Source organism: Rhodofomes roseus, assembly GCF_022264815.1.
Source record: "Rhodofomes roseus strain CIRM-BRFM 1785 chromosome Unknown C8Q71scaffold_11, whole genome shotgun sequence".
NCBI classification, from domain to species: domain Eukaryota; kingdom Fungi; phylum Basidiomycota; class Agaricomycetes; order Polyporales; family Fomitopsidaceae; genus Rhodofomes; species Rhodofomes roseus.
In genome coordinates, this window is record NW_025952967.1 from 1,061,639 (window position 1) to 1,086,580 (window position 24,942).

Here is a 24,942-nt window from a genome sequence, read left to right on the forward strand (position 1 = left end):
CGAAACTTGCGTGCGGACAAAGGCCGTACATGCTGTGTAAGCGGTATACGCCATTATCTACACCAGCGAGATGTAAGTCGCACAGTCGAATGGTGGCTCAAGCACTCACCTTTCGTCTCACGGGTCGGACCCACATTGATTGCTGCGGGAAAGTTCCATTGCACCAATCCATCCATGTTCTTGCGAGAGAACTAGCGTCTCAACGGTACTCAGCATAGGTGTGTCCGTCCATTGATCATCTTTTTGGACTACCAAACGCAGGTCAAGCATGAGCCTGGATAGGAATACGGAAGTCAATCTGATGGTTGTTGGAAGCGCAGTCAGACGAGTGGACGCGTGACATCGTGATTCGGACCCACACAGCAGTCAAAGTCGAGATGGCGTCGATGAACTGTTGGAAGGTCATTGACAGAAGATCATCGTGAGGACTGCACATCTTCACTGGATTGTCCACTTACCAGCAGCTGAGCAATGGCGATACATATTCCACCAAAGTTCAGAAGGAACAGGAACCTGTCAAAGATGGATGACGATGGAATTGGTCAAAGATATGCTCGATGCCCCACGCAAAATTGTCGTACCCGAAGTAGACCGCGGCTGGCAGTGCAGACACTTGAGTCAACGACCTTCTCGTGGCATACCAGATGCGAGACTTACTATGGGACATAAGAATTGTCCTCAACTCGGATGCGGCAACGTGTCTGGTTCCCCTCCACGTCAGGAACAGGACGAGAGAATCGGAGACCACAGCCGACGCTCTAGCGCCCATCATCCCTGGGCGTGCGAGATGAACAAGCATACTGAATGCGAGCGATCCGTGCACCTACAACTGCTCGTCATAAGACACCGCCATAGTCGGGTCTGAATTGACGTACAGATTGGAGGCATATGGCGTATCAATGCTGCACGTCTGATACGTAGGAGTGACCTGCAACAAGATGGGTGTAGAGATGATGAAGGTGTACTGAAAATCAGATCGTCAGAGAAACGCATAGAATACAATCTGGCGCAAAATCCGACCATTGATATCGCCGGGTTGACCAGGCTAAGCGCGAGAATCAGGTAAGACAGGGCCCAACTGCGACGAAAGAGGGCATATATGCGCATGGTGGCGAAAGCTGCACATGAACTTGTTCAGACTAGGCGCATACATTCATTCTTCTCGAGACTTACCCGCTACACAGGTCAAGATCAGCACGTCGCCGGCCATCTGCAGACGCATGATGATCATGCAGCTTTTACGGTTGCGAACAATCAGCACTGAACGGCGTCCACAAAAGATACATCAGACCGACCTCTATTTATAATGCCCCGTTGAACGATGGTCAGTATCAAGGTGCATATCCAATATACGCACGTGTGCAGTCTGCCAGCCCGGCCAAGATAGGTAGCCCAGCAAGATGAGGATGGTGTTCAGCAATGCCGCGTATCTCAACGCGTAGAATAGCGCGGATGCTGCAGTTAACTTGTCCCTCCACATAAGCACGACCTCGCGCTCGAATGTCAAGCAATAGTCGTAACAGCATAATGCTGGAATTTCACTGCTCCGTGAACGACCGCCTGATGTGTGATGGAAGGGCGACTCACCCGTCGCTGCGTAGCACATATAATTCAGAAAGCGGCTGTGAGGTGGTACGGTTTGAGCGAGTCCACCGTATACGCGTCAGGGTTAGACGACTTACTCGTCCCCAACAAGTGCGGTGGATGTGAGGGACATGGGAAAGGACGTCGCCGACGTGAGGAAATAAATACAGGGCGTTGTGGACCTCTTCGTGAGCGTTCTAGGCCTAAGTCTGAAGGGGCGGTTTGAAATGCTTCCATGCAATGAGGTCGACAGTGGAAAAGGAGTGTACACACAGCCAGCTTGCTGGACTCTACGAGTGGTGAGTATTTGTAGAGGTGGACACTCGCATTTCACCATCATTGCTGTCCACCGAGCGTGTCCGACAGATAAGGTTAGATGTACCCGCCCTGTTCGGCTTACGTCGAGCTTGGCGAAGCCGTGATAGTGCCGACTGGTAGCGCAGAATCCAGGGCGCTGGTGTTTGGGTTTCATCGTAATGTGCAGACATTACTTGAGGCATTTCTCAGCGTTTTCGAACGTTTGATTTGCCTATACGTTGGCCGACGCGAAATCCACTGGGGCATCTATCGAGAATAAACTCGACTCCGGGTCGAAGCTTTGAAGCTCTGAGAGCACACCAGATGCCAATACTGATGTCGCTGACCCGCATCATGTAGCATGTGTCAGGCATAGCACGAATGTGGCCGGTCTAGCGTTCTGTCTGATTACTCCATTCTTCAGCGAGCAGCTAGGTGGGCATCTAGTTCGTACCTCGCGAGTATGGCAGCCACGAGCGGAAGACATGTTGGATAATCAGTGGCGTAACGCTTCCATCTTCCAGGTTGGATGATCCAGCTCGGGGACCACATTGGTAATTGCAATACTAACCACAGTGGCCATGTTCTAGGCAAGACATTGACCAGGGTATAGTGTGCGGACGTTTGGATGCACGACGCCTCCGGGTCGAGAGCGGCTGCATGACTGACCGCGCGGTGCGGGAGGATACGAGACGCACCGAGTGTGCGACGTTGACGAATCGTTCGTGCGTGCTTCTCCAAACATTATGATTGCAGCGTCTTATTCAGTCACTCACCTGCGTCACCATGACATCTTGTAGTATAATTATCCAGCAACATGCCCGAGCCTTCGTTTCCAGCGCATATAGTGAGAAAGTTTAGACAGCAGCACCCGTTGTCATAGCTCGCCCTCCGTCTAATTCCACACTCATCCGAGTTAGCAGTCAGTGATGTGGACGGCAGCGCTACTTCGGGGCAGACGGTCCACCGCTTTTCGAGGGGTCTACCTGTCCTGCGGCTGGCGTAGAACTCGAACCTTCGCCTGCAGCTGCTTTCTGCTCTTGCTGAGCGATCCGCGCACGCCCTGTGCGAACAACTGTGTCAGCAGAGAGCAGTATAGCACTACGCAGCCACGTACAGTCCAGCTTCTCCGACGGCCTGGCTCCGGCGAACTCCTGTGCTTTGCGACGTTCGTTTATGTTCTGGCGAGCATAGTAATAGCTCACGCCCGCAGCCGCGATCAAGGAACCCCAGCCAATCAGCTGATGAGCACCACATGAGCATTTAGAGACCATTGAAGAGATACGAAGGTGATTGTTAGACTGAAAACTGTCTGGGCAGAAGCACGAGGCGAACCTGACTTTGAGGAGTGTTCATGGTGACACGCTGAGTCTGCCAACGCGGAGGTTACAGCGGCAAAGTCCGCATATTAAGGGCGCTTATTCAACTCATCCCAGGCGCCATCCAGTGGCACCACCTTGCCGACTAGAAAACTTCCTGTGTCTTCGCGTCGCGGCAAGCCTATCGTCTCACAGAACGTCTTTGTGCCACCCGCGCGCGTGAATAACCTCGTAGCCCTTCAGACATATCTAAGGTGGGTGGAACAGTACTTGCCTAATTCGACAATACTGCTGCATAAGGAAACCATGTTCAAATCACTTTTGTAAACGCCGGTCGTTCACCGGGAACGAATACTGACGACCATGCTATGACCTCCTCATCGACATTCACGCCACAAGCGACCGTATAGCAACAGGGAGGCTTGATGTATGTCAGTAAACCCAGTAGCTCTTCTGTAAGTGGCCTGACGATCAGCACGGCTCGTATGTTGAATGTTGAACCTTTGCCACGTAGTCTCATGTTGCTCCCTATTCCTAATACTAGGGATCGTCGTCTTCCCAGAAGTAGTTATACACGCGCCAAAAACGGACATGTGCACGCTTGAATGGCAAACTGATGTCGAATGTCGAGCTTCCCTTCAACAAGGTTTGAGCTAGAAACTCGGTTCAGCAAACGCGGCCGTCAGTATCAGCCTCGGGGTGATACACGTCGAAGGGAACCACAAAGAACGCCGATACTCCCCGTTGAACTCAATCGTATTCTCGTTCAACGTGTCGAATACAATCACCAACCTTGTCTGGACTCTGGACAGAGAACTTTCAGGTGCACTGCATCCATTGGTCTCTTTCATACACGTTCTGATGGTGCGCATGTCTTTTCCTTCTACCTTATCACCTGCTAGGTCAGGAGGCCAAATACACCATCGTCTTACGACTGACTACTTTGGGACTCGGCAGTCTCGCCACATGTGGTTCGTTGATCCCCTCGGAGAGGGTCTTCGTCTAAAGTTGCCTGAGGTGTGTCCAATAATACATATCCGCTGCCATCCAGCTTACGGAGCGATGTACCCATTGCTAGCAGCGGCCTCCCGCCATCGGCCCTCCGTGCATGGCCGGCTGATCCTTCGCTAAGGCTGGTGGCCTGAGGTGGCTCACGTTCGGCTGTCTCTCAACAAGCCATTCAAATTGTTGATAGCACGGAAGCGTGGACGCGGAGGCTCTGCAGACGGATCGACCTCGGATCGCCGTGTCTGACATGCACTATATATGCACCTTTCATTATCATCGTACTTCTGCTTCTCCCGTGACGTTGAAGTTCGGCGTACACGGTTAGGGTCTTCTTGACAGTTCTATCTCAGACTACTTGACGGAACAAGACGCTCGAACGCTGCGAACAGACCGCACAACACTGGCGAACACCTTCCTGCGGTCTCTGGCAACGAGATCGAGCATCTCTGTTGGCGTTGAGCGGAATATCCGCTTTTGGTCTACTCGGGGCTGACATCCTTGCGCATGTCGGTGCAGTGATGACATGCGATGTCGCGGGATGTTTCTTCTGTTTCCTAGTAGAGGTGAGCTCCGCCGCATGTAACATCCTGTTGATACTGGCTCCGATTGCCCATGTCAGATGACTGGCGGAGAAGTGCAGCATTCTAGCTAATAGCGATACAAACGCACGTCCAAATGCCTCTTCCATCCCTGAGGCAGTGCCTTTCTCGGGGCTATGCGCAGCTACAAGTGCTCCCGGTAACTTCTGGATTCTGCGAACATCTTGCCACTGACGCATACGACTTCGTTCAGTTGATATGTTTCCCCGACTCCGCGAGGCTAAATTACGTTGTCGGGGTCAGGAGTATGGAGCATAGCTACCTGCGTCGGTAGCGCCGTTTCTCTGCTGTTTGAGCTCCTCAAGCGCGTCCACTGCTTCTTCGTGCGCACATTCCATCGTTGCGTCATGCGCTCTATAACCTTGAGCAGGGACGATGGAGCAGCGACACCCCGGTGCAGGTCAATGCTACTCAGATTATCCTATCAGCTGCGCGTCCACTGTTCGTCAGGTGAAGCCTCGCCACTGTGAAGTCGTACAGAACAAATTCACTCATCCACCTTCCGCAACCTCCCTCTCACGTTCGGGGCTCTCTTGGCGACTCCTCCTTATCAAAGATCTAGAATACAGCTAGTGCACATGCCTTCTGTCACCCGTTGACATACGCTGCGCCCTCGCTATCAATTGGCGGCTCGAAGCACGAGAAAACCTCAAGTAGGGACGATCTCATACGCTAGCCACGCTGTGGGCGTCCTTCCACGGTTGGCACTACGTCAGTGATTTGTTCTGCCTTCGCCGTCGACACGTTGCGGAGTGTGACGCATACACCCGTGCTGGAGGTTCTACGAATAACGTGCGCTGGTGCTGTTGATCTCCATCTAAGGTAAGTTACTCTCGTGCGACTGGAAGTGCCACTATGCTCTCTTTTCTAGGTACCCGCGGATGTGTGGATAGACTAGGAAGCTACAGTGAACCATTGTCTACGGCGTCTTATGCTATCACTGCAGCGGGCTCGTACCTGGGTATAGCATCTACTCTGTTGTACAGGTAGCGTCATCGTTGACTCAACAGGACGCGGTCCGTCAACGGCATGTACGAGCGGGTCCAAGGATCAGTCCGAATCAAGCTCAAGCCTACCGTACATCCCTCGCTCATTCACTTACGTTTCACTCGGACCTCCCAACCGTTGAATGCGATCACGATCGAGGTGTCCGCACACGGACGTTACGGATCCCAGACGTGCAAGAGCGGTCACCCGAGTGACGAACCACGCTGCCCAGGGGAATTGGCTCGTAAGCGCGGGTTCATTTCCGAGGGCCAGCCGGACCCTTTTTACTGGTGAGCTCGCAATTCGGGCCCCATGTGTGCGCTACGCCGCTGAGAGTGCTAATGACATACATCCTCGTGATGCACAATAGTACGTTATGGACACCCCACGCTCCTAACTGCCCTAGGCTCGCGCGCCAGCTCACCCGCAGGACCGCAAGGCGCCGGCCGCAAGATCAGCTGTGCGCCGCGGTGTCTAGATCCCTAGGCACAAGCGAGTATATCCGTCTGCTCGTGCGCGCCTTCCTTGTATCTTCGCTGCCCGTGGTAGAAAACTCAGGCTTCGACTCCACTTGCGGATTCCACGACGGTACCGGCTCTTTGGCGAACTCAGCTCCTCTCCTGTGGCGAGCATCGATGAGGTCTAGGCTACCGTCTAGCAAGCTCAGGCTATGAAGTACCCTGAGCGTGTACGGGCCCACAGTGGCCTGATACGACGTACCGTTCGCGTTCGCGTTCTAGTCTCCGCACCGGCGCACGCCGCTTCTCCCTCGCACCCACTTCGATTCTTGATTCTGAGCTCGTCCTTCCCTGCCACCGCGGATTCTCCCCGCTTCGCGCACTCCTCTCCCCGGATTACGAGAGCTTACGGCCAGCCACGCGCACAACCTACCCCAGACTCCACATTCGAGCTCGCAGGTCTGTCAGCGCACTCGGAGGCTTTGTGCAGAGGCGCCATGACTCCTGCCAGACGCATGAGCGACCGAGGCTGCCAGATCAGTTACGTATGGGCCCCAGCCAATCTTGTCCATTGCATTCTGTTCCCTCTAATATGTGCAGCGCGTCTGACTCTGAGCCCGATTGCGGGGCTCAGGCTCGGACTCAAGCTCGCGCGCGGCCATCATCTCATCTGGCTAAATACGTGTGCGCTAATATTAGCCCAGCCCTAGATCCCCCTAACGCGGGGCAGGCGCCGCGTCCGAAGTCAATTTGGTACTGAGCGGCCCGGTCTACTCGCAATCCGACCCTAGTGGAGTGGTCTAGATTGTTTTGACGAAGACCACCGTGCTTATTTTGCGAGGTGGATCCCGACGCCGAGCCTAAAGAGCGCTGGGTAGACTCTGCGAAAGGAACGAGGGTGCGGAGCTCTGGGCTGCCCTCGTTGGCTTGCTTCTGTCCTGGGAGCAAGATCCGCGGGAGCTTTGCACGGACACTGACGACACGACGGGACACTGCGGACTGGAAGTTGAAATCAACAGTCTTCACCACCCTCGGATCAGCGAAGGTCTGTAACAATTCCGCTCAAGTTGGCGTGTCCTACTACGACTACTTACACCTACGTTGACTGTCGGTGTCCGGTGATCACAGCCTTCACGGCGTGAAGGACTTGTGAATGACGGCACTGACAGACACCGGAGCTCATCTAGATCCGGTTCATTCACTCGACCCAAAACGGCTCGAGCTCTGAATCTGCATGCGGCCACCAATTCAATGACCTATAGCTACGTACGTCTTACTTACAACCCCGCTGACTCTGGATGATCAACTGCTGCACAGGGACACGTTACGCGCACACGAACCTTCCTGAGCGGAGGATCCGTCTACCAGCTTCCTGCCGTTACGATCCCACCGTACCAGCAGCTGCACACAGTTCCGATTGATTACTTTGCCTGACACGTCTACACTTTCCGGTATCACAGCGTCGCATGCCCGAGTTCGGGCTGTAGACCGCGCGACATTGCTTTTGGGGCGCAAACCGTATTATGAATAACTCTATTCTCTACACGTCTAGTGTAGTGCATGCAGAGTGCCTGCGCCGGTCGAACCTCAGATCATTGTAGCAAAGATGCATCACATCTTTGGTTACATCGCCCTCTCGCACAAGCGCCACGATCGTGCACGCATGCAAACGCACACCGTAACCTACGCGTACATCTGCCACGCATGGCGGGCTTCTAGTGCAGGGGATCATTCTGTGAGCAAGGGAGAGTCACGGCGATAGCTGCTGAGTCTGTTCGCGCACACAGACCTGGTCAATCACCCGTCCCGCCCGCCCGGCTCGCGCGTGCTTCTCCGGGCGAAGAAAGGGTGATCAGCTGCTGGGCTCACCCAGACTGGGGAGCGACCTACCTGTCCCCGCGCCCGCGCCTGCCGCAGCTTTACGTGGCCGGCGCGTCCATCCCGCGTCTACTCTATCACTCGCTGCCACACCATCGCGCACTGAATTGGGAGCCAAGGCGGAAGGACGGAAGGGGGCGTCGAGCTCGATCCGGGGTGCTGTCACTGTCAGCGCAAGGACTCGGAGGCGTCAGCCAACCTGCCGGCTTCGCGCGGCGCATGGGCCGTCGGACGTCCGAGAGTTCGCAGAGGTCCGGACGTCTCTGCAGGCTGCAGGAGCCCAGCTGGGCGTAGTGTCTAGGAAGCCGTGCAGGGAGGACCGCGGTTCGCATGTTCTCGATTGTCCGCGCGAGCCGGCGCTGCGGCGCAGGTGCCAGCTTCAGGGACCTGCTGCCGGCAGGGCCCTCGCGGGGCAGCCACTAGCAGCCCTGCGCTCGTGGCAGTTCGTTCGAGCCTGGGGCTTCGCCGGGAGCTTCCAGAGTTCGCGCCTTCCCACTGCCGCCAGCTGCCACCTGCGGGTGCAGGGTCCATAGCGATGACGTGCATGGCGAAGGAAGGCTAGGAGGTTCGGACTTCGACGTGGCAGTGGATGCCGGCAGCCCTGCGGGCTGGTCTGGGCAGTTGCTGCGAACGGGCGCGCGATAAGCCAGCCACACCAATTTCCAAACATACGGGAAGCCCACCTCTAAGTGAATGGAGGCCCTCGCGCCCAGGGAAGGGAAGTTGCTGACAACTTGATAGAGGGCGCGATCTCGGACACGAACACACGGTGCAGACGAACAGTGGCGCGGGCGCTCGGGTGAGCAGTGATGTGGGCGTAACATTCGTGGATTGTTCATGTCAGATTGCAAGCACAGGACTAGTGCGGTGTGTATGCTACGATGGGGACAGCTAGACAGCAGGGGCACGCAAACTCGGGACGTACGCGGACAATGAGGGTACATACTAGATGATTACTAACGCTTTGCTCCGGCCGTAGTGCGAGGCTAGGCTGGACAAAGGGAGATACGGTAGTGGCAAGGAGAAGAAAGGAAGAACACGAAACGCAGGCGCGAGAATACATAGCGGACCACAATCCCGGGCAGACGGAGATAAGCAGGCGATCATGAGATTAGACGGAGACCGGGGGCGAGACCAAGAAGGCGAGTGGATGGGAGCGAAGACGAGCGATGAGAGAAAAGATGCAATAATATCCGCGGGCAGATGACGAAACATATGATGGCTCATGATGAGTCTTGACAGACGGGGTCGTTGCTACGGGTCGCGCAGCATCACGCCCCGGAAGATGGGGTGTTGATAGACAAGAGACTGGGATCGCGCAGCGCCCAGCGAGCGAGCTCAGCCTTGCACAGCGAGGCCGGGCGTGTCCCGGAGATACGCCCGGAGGCAGGGAGCACTCGGGGAGGTGTGAGGCGCACCGCAACGAGACTGTACAACGTTGAGCGGGCTACGAGCACGGGCGATGGTGATTGGCGTGCGTGGTGGGTGGACGACGCGCCGGCTGGGTTGTTGTGGTCGAGGGTGGCCGAGGAGGCACCGAGGACGGAGGGGGTGGATTCGGACCTGTGCACGGCCTAGCGGTCCGACCGGCGGGTGCTGGCGGGTCATCGACGCGCGACGTATCGCCAGTAGGTCGAGTTGGGAGGCTGTAGATGGTCCGAGATTAGATGCGGTCCGAGGATTGTATCTCGCGTAACGGTACATACCTGAGTACCTGGAGTAGAGTTGTCTGCGAGCACCGTCCGTGTCAGGTCGTCCTGCGGAGGACAGAACAGAGAGTACTCACGAGGCCGTATGCACTCCCAGATGTCGACGCCCTTTCCCTTCGGGTCCCAGACCCCGCACTGCGAGTGCAGGGCCCAGTAGATGCTGACCTCCCAGATGCGGGTTGCATCGCTGACGAGACCGGGCATGGCGGAGGAGGCGTGCAGGGATGAGAGGGTGCTGGGGAAGACGGAGGAGGTTTCGGAGGAGGGATAGTGGCTCGGAATGAGCGGGGAGGGAGAATATAAGGACGGGGGCTATGGGGCTTTCTTTATCGGGGAATCATGGTTACCAGGAGATTTATAGCGAGGAGGGAAGACGCCGGGTGTAGTGAGACGGAGCTGTGTGGACGGGCAGGTGATGACATAAGACTACCCTTTCTTCGTGCATCCCCATGACGTCCGGCAACCCTTCCCGCCCCACCGTTCGATCTCCGCGCCAATCCCCGCGCGCCTGCCATTCGCGCCCCGCCGCTCCCCGGCCGCTGCTCAGCGAGGCTCCCCGCGGGCCAATCAGCCTGCGCGGGCGGTCCCGGGCATCGCGATAGCCCACTGCGCTGCCCGTGGCCCGTGCACCGTGGTCGTGGCGAGCGAATGCGGACGCACATACACATCGATAACACGGCGGTGACGTTGTACACACTGGTCACCAGTCCGTGGTCCGGCGATGCATTGTCCACAGGCTGCCTCGCGGAGTGGCAGCGCGCGTCGCGATCAACCGCCCTTCCACCAAGCACAAACACTCTCCCACCAAGCCGCAAAAATTTGGGGACCATCCAGGGACACCGCTGGCATCGCCAGGGGCGAGGCGCCACTGCGAACGCTCGCCGCCAGCGCCATGGTGATTGGCCGAGGCGGCTGCGGGGCGCGGCGCCTTGCCAAATTGAGGCGGCAAAACAGTGGGCGCTTGCCCTCGCCCGCCCGCGAGGAGCCAGTCGACAGCCCAGGCCATCCCCACGTCCAGGGCGTTGTGGAGCCACACCAGCCCTTCTCGCCCAGGCCACGGCCCACGGTGGAGTCCGAGTATCACGAAAACAACTTGACGCACGCCCGGCTCCCGCCCGTTTCATCTCCTCGTCGCACGGCGTGTACGCTGCCCATTCGATGTCCTGTCGCCCGCTTCGCACACAATGCGGTATTTGCGGCCTGTACGTACACTTTGCCGACCTCGTTGCTCGTCCCATTGTCCACTTGCGCCTCGTTTCGTTTACACACCATCGGCTCGAGCAGCCGCGCGGCCGTACGCGGTCTTCACGCTGCATCCTGTCCAGCCTTCGCTCTTCTACATTTGTCTTTTGATCGCTGCGGTGACCAGGAAGCACAGCAACAGCCCAGGCTCAGGAGGCCACGTTTGTGCATCCGGTACGACTCCGATCAACTGTTCTGGATCACCGCAGGCTCGGCCGAGCGCAAGCACTGCAACATTCCGAGTTATCTTCTGGCACTATCCACACGGCCAACTGAGCTTGCCTTGGTATGTCCTAGTGCATGAACGATGCATTACTCCTATTCGCAAATCAGTATACGTCCTAATGGAACGGACTAGAACAGCACAGTCATGAATGAGTAACCATCAGCCTGACTGTCCACCTACCGTAAGGTAGCAGCGGCGTGCGTCCGCCCGGCGACTTTCGTCGAATGGCCCAGAGAGTCTGGATCACCGGGTGGTACGCCGCAGCTGCATCAGCCCCCGCGCGTGTCGCCCGAGCGTCCCAGTACAGCTGGCATCTGTACCACACCCACCGCGGCTGCCCCTTCCACGATGTTCGGTGAGTCCGTGTGTGGTTCTCATGTCGTGTTCCTCCGACTTCGCGGGAGCTCGCGTCTGCATGGAGTACCGGTAACAGGATGAAATAGCGGTGGGCTGGCCCTTCTGTCGATGTATGTCTTCGCCCACGATATTTCATCTGCCCCAGCTGTCACCGCACCCAGTGCACCCGCTGACCGCGTTTCCTCTCGGCCATACAGCGTGCCGGAACCGTCTGCATTGCGTTCATTTAAATACTTAATTATGATCGCAGTCGGGGTCCGAGCAGAATCGGATTTCGACCGGACTCTGCTCTCGTCGGCCAGGCCGCGGCCCCGCCCGGCGATCTTGATCTCTTCATGCTCGCGTCCCGATTGGCCGGCGTTCTTGAGAGGCGGCAGAAAGTTAAAATGCTTATTATTTCGCCTAGACGTGAACCGAGCTGGGGCTCGCCTCCTCCAATGAACGTCCTGCTCCTGTCTGTCAGCCAGCCAGACCACAGACCAGCCACAGACCTATCCCTATTGCGGCGAATGCCTGGGCTCCCCGAGATAACATCGAACGCGGGGATTGGTCTCACCTGCGCCTTGTTCTAGGTGTCCCAGCAGATTTGAGGAAGCGTCGAGAACAGATAGATAGATTGCATGTGCGCGCGAAGGTGGCATATGGTCATCTTACGAATGTCAGTGTAGTCAGGGATCATCCAATACAATCGAAGAAGTTAGCACCGACCTCGTCCGCGGTTGGTCTGGAGTCTTCCGTGCGTGCGAGCTCGTACGGCGCCGCGAAGAAGCTCGAACTTCGAAGGCAGGAAGACGCCACATATCATACACACTGCGGTCGGAAGCGATGTCAGACCCTGTCCGAATTCTTTTTGCATTGTGCCCTGCCAGTGTCAGCGCGAGTCCGCACTCCCGTAATATATTCCGCGGGCCCGCGTGCCCTGACAGACAATTGCAAAGTAGAACTGCTGCGAACGGGCGCGAGTTTCGGCCAACTCTGTTTTCTGGACTGAATGCCGATGGCTGCGCTGAACCCGCGCTGCCAACGAGCAATGCTAGCTTGGGGCGTAAAGAGATCTTCCGTGGTAGCCCATGCAAGTCGAGGACCCAGTAGGCCTTGAGACACGAACAAAACGTGTCGGAACGAACGTTCTCGATAGGCCTACCAGCTACACCGGCCGTGGTCAACTGAGCAAATTGGTTTTCGCGTGTCGGGACGTTGGCACGCGCCCGATAATCGCAAGTTCAGGCGTATATGCCTGCACCGCTGCGTAGACACGAGGCACAGTCGATCTACGGAGACCAGGGGCAGCGTTGAGGCCAAGCTTTGATCCACAATGTGCCATGTATGTAGCGATGGCGGATATACGATCGATATCGTACTCGCCGAGCCACACACGCCGCTTGGCCGCAGCCGACGTCCACTCGCGTTCATTGCGCTGACCAAGACCGAACAGAACCAAGACAAAGTTACGGCCATGCTATCCGCCTCGTGCCACGCGACACACACCGGTACCGCGCCGACCAGCTTGCACAGATCGATATCGCGCTGCGTGGTGGCAACTGGCAGGTGGTGGCGAGCAAGTACCCACACGCTCCGGTGATCTGGTTTCTGATTGACGGAGTGATTGGCATTTGGCGTTGCGAGATAGCGGATAGTGCTGCCTGTGGCATTTGGACGTAGCTTCGGAAGGACGAGGAGACTGGCCATGCGCCGTCGGAATGCCAATCGGACATCTGTCGCCCGTTTTCGCTCCGGTGAATTTGTGGCGCACGCAGACAGACAGGGTCGTGTCACTTCTAGACCAGGTCGACCAGTAAAAGACTGAACAGACCCCCAAATGGCTGGCACACCACAGGGAAGGACAGCGGAACGGCGGCAGCGTTGGTCAGCGGGCCGCGATGTATTGCAGAAGTCCGTAGGAAGCGGGGGGCTTCCGACCTTTAATCTTGGCATACCCGCTTCGCAGGAAGAGACGCGAGAGAGCCCCCGTACGTAGAAGGGCACGAAATGGACGTTCGCCGGCCTAGGGAAGAGGCATGCGGAAGGATAGACAGGGTCCGGGGTTCAATGGGTACTGAAGAGCACGGAGCGCGCGAGGTCAGTGCCAGTAGAGGACGACTGTTGGCAACGTGTTGCGACCTTCTGGCGACTGGCCGAGTACTGAGATCTCCGAGGCCGGGGCAGAAGCACGCACAATCCCTGGAGGCCCGCATACAGCCACTGGAATTGCACCCGATATGAGTTTCAGCACACAGGCTCCTCGTGCCGCAAGGATACTTTCATCGTATCAATGGATGTGTGGACGAACCTTCAGGTATCATGTTTACTAAAACACCCCACACCGGCACCAGTACGACACTGCAGACAGCCTATGTGGCCCGCAAATATCAGACCCTAATTGACGAGACAGCGTACGGCAAGTCACTGGAAACCCGAAATAGATGAGATGTTAACGACCGTACAGTGAAGCATGACTGTGCGCGTTACTCAGTATACATCCGAATGTGAGCGGGACTTCTTGAGCTTCGACACCTGTTTCATTGCCGGAGTAAGTTCAGTTGTTGAAACCATTCGAGCACGAAGAAGGAGACTGTCATGACTGGCAGAACTAGGAATCGCAATGAGAGATGACTTGGGAGTTGGAACGTTGGAGGTTGACTTCGACGACCTCGATGTCCTATTATGGGCGTCTTACCTGCGTGCGTACGGCACGTGAGGACATGTAAGTAGCGATCGTCCGGGCGGCAGTCCCGCCCACGCTGCCTGGATCGAGCTACTACGCATGTTCCTCTCTGACCACCAACGCATCGAGGACAAGATTCTCGAGCCATGATCCAACTATGCAGAGCGGAGGATGGAAAAACCGTTGACGTGCGCAATGCGGGTGCCTTCGTAGCTCAAGTGGCTGATGAGTGCTTGAACAGCTCGCGGATTCGGTATGGGACCTGGAGAGGTGAGGCATCTCACAGGAGGTCAGGAAGCACGACGCTTATTGAAACGCATCTAGGGAGGTCAACCTGGAGCGACTGTTAGAGGAGAAGGCAGGAATCTACCAAGGAGACGGGCTCGCATATCTTTCGGACGGGAGACGGTTGACTAAAGATAATGTGCGGGATATTGCTGGAGTTGAGGACCAAGTGCGTATATAGCTTTTGCTTTTTTCAAGAGCGATATGAATATGCAGTGTGCTATCCAGACTATCTATGTGTTCAATAAGCGCTACCTGGACTTGGACATGCAGGAGGTGCTGTCCGAGCTTCAGGAAGAGCCAACACTACAACCTCCAGTGGAAGGTACGTACGTGAACACGGTATGCGCGATACATGCTCAATGAATTTCAGATACAATATCATCTACGCCTCCATTTCGTATATCCCAGCTGGCCACTTCGTACGAGCACGCCGCTCGTCAACACCATGACCAAGTCCAGCGGACTCTCGCCTCCATGCATTACCAGCACTCCGCCATACGCATCGCTTCGGGCGTACTGGATCTCCATGTTCTCGCCATCGCCGACGTCTCTGAAGGCGTGACTGCTGCAGCGCAGCGCGAGGTCGACAGACAGGCTGCCCTGCTCGGTGGTCTGGATGCAGACCTGGAGATCGTAGCGCGAGTGCATGTGCACAAGGAGTTCGTTAGTCTTGCGATGAGAAAGGCGATGAATGTGGGCGAGCGCAGCCGAACGTTGGGAGACTACGTGAGCAGGGTGAAGATGCGTCAGGTCGCGGATAGCTGCATACGGACCCACGGTAAGTGGTCGTGAGGGCGGCCCCTTACCCTGACTCTTCGGCTGACGTTAATGGTTCTGGAAAGATGATCTCAAGGAGCGACTGCAGCAGTCACAAGAGGTCATGTCGAGGCTGAACGATGGCGCACATGAGGTTCGGGAGTTTGTCAATCAGCAAAGGTACGTCAGCGAGAAAGGGTCTAGGTGCTTGATAGGTGAGCTTTACCTGCAGCCCGCTAGAAGAGGCAGAAATTTGCGTCAAGAGAGCACAAGAAGCGTTGGATGGCATTGCAGAGTATCACTCGGCACAACAAAGTGAGTGATGTTTGTCATGTCAAGCGCCCGTTGTGTTGACTACGGAATGAAGTACCGAGCTCGCAGTTCGAGAAGGCCGTCCACGGTGAGTAGGATCTGTCTGTGCAACTGCACGTCACATAACCTATCATTCTCAGACCTTCGTCATTGTGACGCGGTACTGCGTGGTCAAGTGGAAACCATGGCGACTCTCAAAGTGCGTCCCGGCACCTTTGTGTGCACTTGTATCTTCATTCACCGTGAAGTGACGCCCATTTCACAGAACTCACATACAGAGGGTTGCATCCTCGCCCTCCGGCAGATCAGCGCATTGAACCATGAACTGATCGAACTACGGCAATTATTGACGTCACTTCAGGGTGGCCTCAAAGCGAAGACGAGTTTCTCGCACATACAACGGCTTCACAGTATGTTGTATGCATATGGCGCCACAGTCATCGAGATCGTTAGAAGAAAAGAGTTTGGTATGTCACCCCACGATCTCGCTAGGAGCCTGTTCTTATCTGTGTCACAGCGCGTTTCTTTTATCAACGTGCTCAGAGCATTCTCGAGGTCATGGCTAAGCTTTCGTCAGTGACTTGCAATATTCTCCGCGTAACTCCACTGACATTGTCATAGAGCAAGCGAGCGGAAGCGAAGACAGCTGTACCGCGGAGACGTGCATGGTCAATTACCTTTCGAGACGCGGGGTATGGATGACCCTGTCCCCACCATCGATTTCTCTCCCACTGGGCCTCTTGACCTACCATACTCGCTGGAGCGTCCGGACATCGACGGTGAGACCATTACACTGGCCAGTCATGGATGATGTTAATAGCCAATGAGGCAGATCTCCTACATGTGCTCGATGACCTGGATCATTTCGCGGAAGCTTCACAGGACCCGTCCGCGGTGAGCTCCGTGCGGGAAGCCCGCGCGAGTTTGGACAGACTGGTTGGCAAGATGGACAGCCTCGAGTCGGGCTTCGATCGCATCGCGGAACGGTCATGTGAGGCTCTTCGACCCATTCATTTGTGTGAGCGCAGCTGACGTTGACTTGTGTCTGGGTCCCAGTGCTGTCAGCATCCCGATTGACGAACCATAGGCGGCGTTGTGAGTTCCCTTACGGCGCTGAGACCTCACCCTTGGCTCAACTTACTTCCCTGTACAGCTACCGAGGAGGATATTGACCTCGAGATCCAGGTACAGGAGTTGCGTGAAGCACAGGCGCAGCGAGAACTCTCGTTCCAGAACGAGCGCCAGGCTCTAGAGCACGAACTGGCGGAACTGCGGTCTTCACTACAAGCAGAGTCGGCGGCACGCGATCATCTCGAACGTGACCTTCACTCTGCCAAGGCACAGTTGGAGAGCGAAACCACGTCCAGGCGCATCCTTGAGGAGCGCAACGGCGACCTCTCATCCGATGCTAACCGACACCGCGATGTACTCTCCCGAGCCCTCTCGGAAGCCACTGAACAGGCTAAAGCAGCCGAGATTGCGCGACAGGAGCTTGCCCAGGTGCGGGCAGAGTTCAAGCATGTCAAGGCCATCGAGAAGCAAAACTCCGACAGACTAAACAAGCTCCTGGAGGAGCAGACGTCCTCGCTGAGGAGGCTAGAAGAGGCCCGAGCTCGCGGAGAGGACCTAGAGGCACAGATCAGGGAGGCGCGCACTGAGAGTGACGAGGTCAAGCGCTCTCTGGCTGAGGCAGCAAGGGAGAAGGACCGGCTACTGCGCATTCAAGCAACTGAGCATGACCGCGTCATACGCGACCATATTGCGGAGGCTGACGGCGACCGGGCCGTGCTGGAGCACCAATTCTCTGAACTCAAGGTTGCCTTGGAGGATGCGGGGCGACAGCTGAAAGATGTGCGTGCCCAAGCGGAGATGGCTCAAGCGGACGCTGTTGGCTTGCGCGAAGAACTGCAGCGTGTGGAGCACAACCTCAGGGAGGCTCAACATATCGAACACGTCCTGCGCGAGGACCTGAGGGTCGGTAGGGTATCGCAGTCGGAGTATGAGCAGCGACTGGAGAACAGCAGCCGCCTAGTTGCTCAGCTGCTAGACGTGGCGCTTGCCTTCCGGGAATCTCACATAAAGGCACTCGCGGCTGCCCAAGCCATGGCTTCCCATCCCGTGGCCAACAAGGCTTCGAATAGTGCCGCTCTCACTGACTCTGCCATCAGCCCAGGGCGACTCAGTATTCTCAGCCTTCTTCACATAGAGCCATCACACATTGACCCGTCTGACCCTGCTACTGCACTTGAAGCCCTTCGCGCATTCGACCATGACCACTTCCTGGAGGCGATCAACAAGGCAGGATCGACCATACGAAAATGGCAGAAACAATGCAAGGAGTATCGCGAGCGGGCGAAGGGGAAGATCTCGTTCAGGAACTTTGCGAAGGGTGACCTCGCTTTGTTTCTCCCGACACGGAATAGTGTGTCTAAACCGTGGGCTGCGTTCAACGGTGCGTCGAGTCCATTCTCTCATCTCGGTGGGCGGGTTGCTGATGCCCCGAGGTTTCTCCTGCGGTGTGCTCTAGTCTCTTTCCCGCATTATTTCCTTCAGGCTACCGGTCACCTTGCCGAGCAGCTCAAGACGAGGGAGTGGATCGTCGCGAGGATTACATCGATCACCGAGCGCGTGGTCGATCACAAGGTGAGCATAGTCACCGCCGGCCAACGAGGCCACAGATTGCTGACGGCTATGATTATCGTAGGATCCGAGCACCAATCCATACGGCCTCGGCGATGGCGTCAAGTATTACATGCTGGAGGTGGAGGATTGGACACAGCCAGCCTATCCATCGAAGCGAAGAGACTCAGCGAGGAAGGTTTCCACCGAGGTGAAGGAGTCGACGAGCCCTCCCCTGCCAAGTCCGCCGATCCCGGAAGCCAGCACTCTGTCCGTTCCAGCTGGTCCTCCAGAAAACGAGGTCGAGGACTCCTTCAGCGCCACGCGGCCCCCTAATTCACGGCTTTTCCCCATCCGTCCTCGTGTCAATTCCTCTCCGACTGCAGGCCCGTCCTCGCTTTCCCGTCTGCTGGCCCAAGCACAGCCGCCCGAATTGTCATTGGAGCAGGAGAGTACACCCGTGGCCCAGAAGCCTCCCCCGGAGGCAAAGCTACCATCACCTGCAGCGTCACCGCAACCGCCTCCGTCCCCGACCCAGACAGGCTCCGTGCCTCGAAGCTCAATCGGGCAGCGCTCATCCTCATTGCGACCCGGCTCGAGGGCGTCGCGAGTGTCGACGTCTTCGAAATTCTCGGCGGGCCGCATACCGTTCGGCGCCACTTCATCTGTAGCGAAGGCAGTCGCGACCACTGCTATTTCAGAGCAGGCCGCGTCGCCCTTGTCAGACGTTTCTGGTACGTTGAGCGCCGCCCGCCCAGGCTCGGTCACGCCTTCCCCAGAGGGCTCACCGACTGAAGGCATTGCAAGCTTGATGGCACATCGACGGAGGACGACCTCTTACCATGTACCGCGCCCCTCCACAGCTATGCCTGCCTCTGTCAGTGCTGCTTCACCTTTGATCGGGGTTTCCGCAGGAGTCACTGCTGGTTCTACAGCCGGTGTGACAGCACGGAGTACTCTCGCTAATCTCGCTAGCAGCTGGGGCTTCGGTAGGAAGAAGCGGCCTGAGCTGGTGGTAGAGGAGCGAGCACCTAGCCCGGATACCCCTGGGCCGAATCCCATCAGCCCGAGCCACGTATGGGAGAACTCGACGCAACTGAGCTCGTCACCGCCGAGCATGCCGGGTAACCTGCACCGGTAGTAGGAACGGCTACATTACTTTTTGTCTGCGACTGCTCGTAGGCTTGGGACGCTCATTACATCATGATATCTTTTGGATCTACCTTGACACCTCGTTAGCATTCAAGTTCGCAACTGCACACTCATTCATAGTCCTTCTAATATTTACATCGGAATGCTTTGTTCATGCACTAAGAAATAGACCACTGCAACGTTGCTTCGCGCTCGACCGCACTGTAGGAAAGGATGTCAATTGGTTCTCTAGATGTTGTGGTGTTGGAAATACTGTGAGTCCACTGATGGGGGATTACGTCCACGAAGCCAAGCACGGCGAGTAACCGCCATCAACGCAACTTGAAGTGAGCGCATGACCCAGAGAACGCCAGGGCTTCATGCCAAAGATGGGCAATTCAAATCAGGTACACAGAGCTTGGATCAGCATATGAGCGGGTCACGATGCGCATTGGACGGCTCTTAGCTTCGTCCGACGTAGCGCATATATAAACTCAACTGAAAGCGAATTCCCCTCCTGACGAACCTTCTTCGTCGTCTTGCAAGGGTGTACGACGCGGACATTGCATGCTTGATCGCTCTATACCCGGTATTGAACTCTGAGAACCACTGGTAACATCTATCGTCTGGAATGCCGCCGGCAACTCTGGCTACTTGACGGCATTGTCAGTGTGGTGCGTTCCTACTAGTACGGTATACTTCGGTCCGAAATGGCGTTCTTACCATTCCTACACGGTAGCGTGATGGTTGCAGGCGTCGGCCGTAACATACACACATGAGGTGAACCATGGGAAAAGGGACATTCGCTGACCCCGGCCGAAGGAGGAACAGAGCAAGTACCATTGACAGCCATTCAAACCACCGAGTAGGAATGTGGGGCTCCGCATTCCCCGCAATATCCCCGCAATCAATGTACCCATGGGCAAAGGACATTGATAGGTATGTATTCGGCGAGTTCGGCGCGGTCCTGCACCTGCAGCGCTCTTCCCTTTGGTAGCCACGCTGCGGCTAGGGCACCAATTGAGGCAGGAAAGTGAATGCGTCCAGCCAACGTCCAGCCTCGACAGTTTTCACTACGTGGGACACGCACTGCCTATGCTCGCTGCTAGACACGACCGCGGGCCCACGGGCGGTGTGCCCAAGACTCGGAGAGACTCATGGCGATCACCGCCACTATGGTTCACGCTGCGCGCCAGCGAGCGACGGCGGCCCGAGCTCGGCGGCCAGGCTGACGGTCTCTCAGCACTCTGCTCGGACGGCCGTTCCAGAGTATTCAGTGCTAGACTGGCAAGGCTCAACTCGGGTCCGGACGTCGACGGGGCATGGTCTGACGAGGTTCCGATACTGACGTCGGTGCCCTGTGAGTTGTCTACGACAGGTGAGACGTGTCTACAGTAATTTCAGGGGAGCGTGCAATGTTGATCTCTGCCTTCGGTGCCTAGTTCGCTGAGCAGTCGGACGTGCCGGCTAGATATAAATGAAGTGGCATCGCAAATCTGCAAGCGGACCAATGGGTCTGCGGGATCGTACAGAAGCCGGGGAGCTGCGGGGAATCTACGCGAGACATGTCTTCCTGACACGGGGAATCCTCCGGGGAAACGAGGCGTCTGGACTTGCGGTGTGACCAACAACCACCGGGACGCACGCAAGGGGAACACTGTCGAGTGCGTCTGACGGAGTTGTACAGAGAACTATAAAGCCTACCCACGCTCGTTATCATCGTCGCTCTTTCACTTCTCCACTTCTAACGCCTTACGAAACCGACACCTCACGCGCGACACCATGGCGGGCGGAGCAATTGCCAACGTCGGTGGGAACGCGCACCTCGCGCACTTGGTCGATCCGAAGCGGACATGGTACAACAACCGGCGGTATGTGGTTGCTTCGTAGATATGGGTGCTCCAGCGCGCTTACATGCTTGTTGGTCCGATATTCAGCCTTATCTACCTCCACCTTTGGATTCTGCTTCTGTGAGCTGGCGTCGGCACGGTCTGCATGGAGCCAACACTGACCGGTCGTATGCTTACCGCAGGCTCATCACGTCGTCCACCAATGGATTCGATAACAGTCTCATGAACAGTTTTCAATCGATGCCCCAATGGGAAAAATACTTCGGCACGCCGACTGGAGGTAAGCTCGGTATCTTGAACGCCATTCAGGTCAGTTTCTAGCTCTGAGCTTACTGGATCAGCCATTTGACTATGTCTTCCGTCTTCCCAGAACATTGGTTCTCTGGCCGGCTACCCCTTCGCGCCGTATTTGTCCGATGGCCTGGGCCGGCGGACAACCATTTGGATCGGTGCAACTATCATGCTCGTAGGAGTCGGGATCCAGACTGCCTCGTATAACCTAAACATGTTTATTGGAGCCCGGTATGCGCCTTTTCTGAGTCCCCTTCTGTGAAAATGCTAATTGAGAGCACAGGTTCTGCGTTGGCTTCGGCCTGACATTTGCAGCGAATGCGGCGCCTATGCTCGTCACGGAGATATCCTATCCGACATACCGTGCTCCTGTCACCTCGCTGTACAACTCATTGTGGTACACAGGTAACATTATGTGCGTTCTTCAGATTACCGACGCGGTGCGCATGTATTGACAGAGCTCGTCTCCAGCGCTTCCTGGGTCTCATATGGCACAGAAAGTATTCCCGGAAGCTGGTCATGGCGTATTCCCTCGCTTCTGCAGGGCCTCCCGTCTGCATTCCAGTTCTTCTTGGTCCTTCTTGCTCCGGAGAGTCCCCGTTGGCTCATGTCCAAAGGCAAGGAGGCACAGGCGCTCCAGACACTCGCGTACTACCATGCAAATGGCGATGAGCAAGACCCGCTCGTTGTGTACGAGTTCGAAGAGATAAAGGCAGCTATCAATCTGGACCGCGACAGTGAGTGGGCTGCCGTTGTTGCAATCCATGGCGTCTCAATAGGCTATTTTATGCAGATGCTGTGAATGTCGGGTGGAAGGCTCTCGTGAAGACACCTGGCAACAGGAAGCGGATGATGCTAATCGTCGCGATTGCGTGGTTCTCGCAATGGTCAGGCAATGGTCTTGTCTCGTTCTATCTTAACAAGGTCTTCGACACCATCGGCATCACGGACAGTACCACTCAGCTTCTCATCACTGGGTACGCCTTTCGCACTCCGGGTTGCCCGTTATGTTGTGCTGACAATGATCTGTCTCATCAGCATCCTCGCCATCTGGAACCTATGCTGGGCTGTCTTCGCGTCGTTCCTCGTCGACTCTGCTGGACGGCGGACGCTCTTCCTGATCTCGTGCGCTGGCATGGTCGTCTTCTTCACCGGGCAGACGATCTGCTCCGCGGAGTATGCGCTGCACGGGACCGCTGCTGCAGGGCACGCTGTAATCGCCTTCATCTTTCTGTTCTACGCGGCTTACGAGTAAGTATATCTACTTTTATTTATCACGGCTCATGCTGATGTGTCTACTAGCATCGCCTTCACACCTCTCATTGTGTCGTACACGGTCGAGATCCTGCCATTCTCGATCCGTGCGAAGGGCTTCAATGTGTTCAACTTCGTCGTCTCGCTCGCGCTCATCTTCAACCAGTACGTCAACCCGATCGCACTGCAGAGCATTGAGTGGAAGTACTACGTGCGTCCAACGACCTTTTCTCCCTGGTCCTCTTGACCTTGACTGTCTGTTCCCACAGATCTTCTACTGCTGCTGGCTCTTCTTCCAGCTGGTTTTCTGCTACCTGTTCATCGTCGAGACGAAGAACCGGACGCTCGAGGAGACTGCGGCACTCTTCGACGGCGAGGACCTGAGTGCGCGGGTCATTGCGGGCGGCGAGACCGCTGCAGACGAGGTACGACACGACGAGCACGACGATGCCCCTGGCAAGCTCTCAATCCTATCCGAGCGCCCGACGCTCGTCCATGACAGCAGCTCGTCGTCGGACGAGAAGGCCTCGGCCTAAGCGTCCCACCCCGCCCCCACGCCCGGGCACGCGAAGGCTCGGGGCCCGCGATCTTCAATCCAGATCAGGATGTAATTATAACGCTTTGGATGGACGACTTCGCTGTAAATCTTCGCTTTGCATCTGGTTTGACTGTGTCGAATACTACTCCCCTTGAACTACTATATCCCACATACCGATGATATTACACCGTCACCCTCGGACCCGCACCTCCCACACTCGTAACCGCACCCGCACCACACCACGCTGTAGTATTATGCACTAAAGTATCCGCGACGCGCTGGGCTCTTAATCATCATCCTCCCACATAATACAAAAACCAAGTTCGCTTCTGCGTTTCGAAGCAAACCGCGAACTCATTCAATCATGCCGAAAGCTTGTCGACGCGACAATGCAAGCATGAGGACCCTCGGCTTCCCCTCAAACGTCACTAGTACTGAGTAGTACTCGGAGGCCTGGTTGTTTACAGTAGTATTACTAGTATGCATGATAAGTAGCGTCATGCCGAAATTCTAAGCGCCCGCATTTGAGAGCAACCAAAATTGCTTGAACGTGAACCACATCACCGCTCCTGGTACTTTTGCTCAGCTTGGAACGATTCTGACTTGAACAGCGCTATCGCACGACAGGTACGCTCATGTACACGCGATCTATCATCGCTGCATTGAGCGGGGATTGTGAGGGCTTCTCGCTGGCCAGCCCCCAAAGACGCTGCCGCCACTTCAAGTTGCGGCTGCCACTACTTATATGCTTTGAATCATGAGGTCTATCGCGATACGCCGATGGTGAGTAAGTCATCATTCTCTTTGGGAACATGATGACCTCCTGGCGGCGCCTGCCGTCTCTCAGGCTGTCAGTTAGGCTCGGAATGTACCTACTCGCCGAATAGTAACAGGCACCGTGACGCAGTGTCAGCGAAAACTTCTAGAGCTCAGGTCGCAGCCTGCGGTGTGGTACGGGACGCTATGCGTCACACACTTTACAGGATATTCAATACATGCGGCCTCCAATTGGTCTCCATGTCATGCCGCTCAGACCCGGCGGCCGCCAAGGGCCAAAGCGTCCGGAGTCACGGTACAACGGCTATTGCCTTCATATCAACTTCTGGCAGGCCGCAGTATTCACAAACCCGGGCACCACAGGTGTGCACAGGAGATCTATCTCGTGATGCCGTAATGTGGCTACTGGGTACCACTGACAATGCATGATGTAGCCGGAGGCGCTTTTGTCCGCCAGGTTGTACGAGCTAGTACTACCTGGAGATACTATCCTTTTGTTTTCCTGGAATCGCCTCGCCGCGGTAGCTGATACCATTACGACATTGTCTGACAGGAGCTAACTCAAGACCCATATACGCCCTTCTCTCGATCGAGTCTGGTCCTCTCGGTGTGGGTACGCCTACTCAAAGGCCCGGGGCAAGAATATTGAATATTACGTTGCAGCGAGGGACCACCCGTAACGTATGCTGAACCACTCGTTGTGTACTCCTGCCCTACATGTGCTCATCGTGGGTGCATCCCTTCTTCAATTGACAGCTGTCTAGATGAAGCAAATTGCGCCGCCACGCATGTCATGG

General features: G+C 56.2%; 8 protein-coding genes across 8 annotated transcripts; 2 read left to right on the plus strand and 6 right to left on the minus strand.

Annotated features, from left to right (window-relative positions):
• Positions 1-496: 496 nt before the first annotated feature.
• C8Q71DRAFT_708355 (uncharacterized protein) lies at positions 497-1,606 on the minus strand (the record flags this gene model as incomplete). Its single annotated transcript, XM_047920614.1, has 5 exons — positions 497-800; positions 876-964; positions 1,021-1,129; positions 1,170-1,260; positions 1,354-1,606. 5 exons carry the CDS (start codon positions 1,604-1,606, stop codon positions 497-499), a joined length of 846 nt encoding a protein of 281 aa, XP_047778674.1.
• Positions 1,607-2,695: 1,089 nt separating this feature from the next.
• Positions 2,696-3,310, minus strand: C8Q71DRAFT_81562 (uncharacterized protein). The gene is made up of 3 exons (XM_047926104.1): positions 3,217-3,310; positions 2,999-3,122; positions 2,696-2,944 (listed from the first exon to the last, which is right to left on the minus strand). The coding sequence occupies exons 1-3, from the start codon at positions 3,235-3,237 to the stop codon at positions 2,826-2,828; spliced, it is 264 nt and encodes an 87-aa protein (XP_047778675.1). The 5' UTR covers positions 3,238-3,310; the 3' UTR covers positions 2,696-2,825.
• A 4,868-nt stretch (positions 3,311-8,178) lies between these two features.
• On the minus strand, positions 8,179-8,930 carry C8Q71DRAFT_762389 (uncharacterized protein). Its single transcript, XM_047923914.1, has one exon. The coding sequence runs from the start codon at positions 8,798-8,800 to the stop codon at positions 8,510-8,512; it is 291 nt and encodes a 96-aa protein (XP_047778676.1). The 5' UTR covers positions 8,801-8,930; the 3' UTR covers positions 8,179-8,509.
• An 804-nt stretch (positions 8,931-9,734) lies between these two features.
• Positions 9,735-10,043, minus strand: C8Q71DRAFT_858371 (uncharacterized protein; the record flags this gene model as incomplete). The annotated part of the gene is made up of 3 exons (XM_047927511.1): positions 9,735-9,776; positions 9,837-9,859; positions 9,917-10,043. The coding sequence occupies 3 exons, from the start codon at positions 10,041-10,043 to the stop codon at positions 9,735-9,737; spliced, it is 192 nt and encodes a 63-aa protein (XP_047778677.1).
• Positions 10,011-11,377, minus strand: C8Q71DRAFT_81703 (uncharacterized protein). Its single transcript, XM_047926125.1, has one exon. It carries the CDS (start codon positions 11,153-11,155, stop codon positions 10,166-10,168), a length of 990 nt encoding a protein of 329 aa, XP_047778678.1. The 5' UTR covers positions 11,156-11,377; the 3' UTR covers positions 10,011-10,165.
• A 1,143-nt stretch (positions 11,378-12,520) lies between these two features.
• C8Q71DRAFT_81623 (uncharacterized protein) lies at positions 12,521-13,891 on the minus strand. Its single transcript, XM_047926116.1, has one exon. It carries the CDS (start codon positions 13,597-13,599, stop codon positions 12,805-12,807), a length of 795 nt encoding a protein of 264 aa, XP_047778679.1. The 5' UTR covers positions 13,600-13,891; the 3' UTR covers positions 12,521-12,804.
• Positions 13,892-14,374: 483 nt separating this feature from the next.
• Positions 14,375-19,788, plus strand: C8Q71DRAFT_762403 (uncharacterized protein). Its single transcript, XM_047923915.1, has 17 exons — positions 14,375-14,517; positions 14,571-14,599; positions 14,654-14,783; positions 14,843-14,939; positions 14,988-15,395; positions 15,460-15,553; positions 15,606-15,688; positions 15,741-15,773; positions 15,826-15,884; positions 15,951-16,152; positions 16,203-16,257; positions 16,307-16,464; positions 16,518-16,676; positions 16,742-16,780; positions 16,839-18,137; positions 18,213-18,328; positions 18,390-19,788. Exons 1-17 carry the CDS (start codon positions 14,476-14,478, stop codon positions 19,443-19,445), a joined length of 4,059 nt encoding a protein of 1,352 aa, XP_047778680.1. The 5' UTR covers positions 14,375-14,475; the 3' UTR covers positions 19,446-19,788.
• Positions 19,789-20,977: 1,189 nt separating this feature from the next.
• Positions 20,978-23,544, plus strand: C8Q71DRAFT_82220 (general substrate transporter). The gene is made up of 10 exons (XM_047926211.1): positions 20,978-21,306; positions 21,373-21,405; positions 21,468-21,594; positions 21,656-21,807; positions 21,860-21,991; positions 22,048-22,313; positions 22,370-22,553; positions 22,615-22,827; positions 22,879-23,041; positions 23,100-23,544. Exons 1-10 carry the CDS (start codon positions 21,218-21,220, stop codon positions 23,364-23,366), a joined length of 1,626 nt encoding a protein of 541 aa, XP_047778681.1. The 5' UTR covers positions 20,978-21,217; the 3' UTR covers positions 23,367-23,544.
• The last annotated feature ends 1,398 nt before the right edge of the window (positions 23,545-24,942 follow it).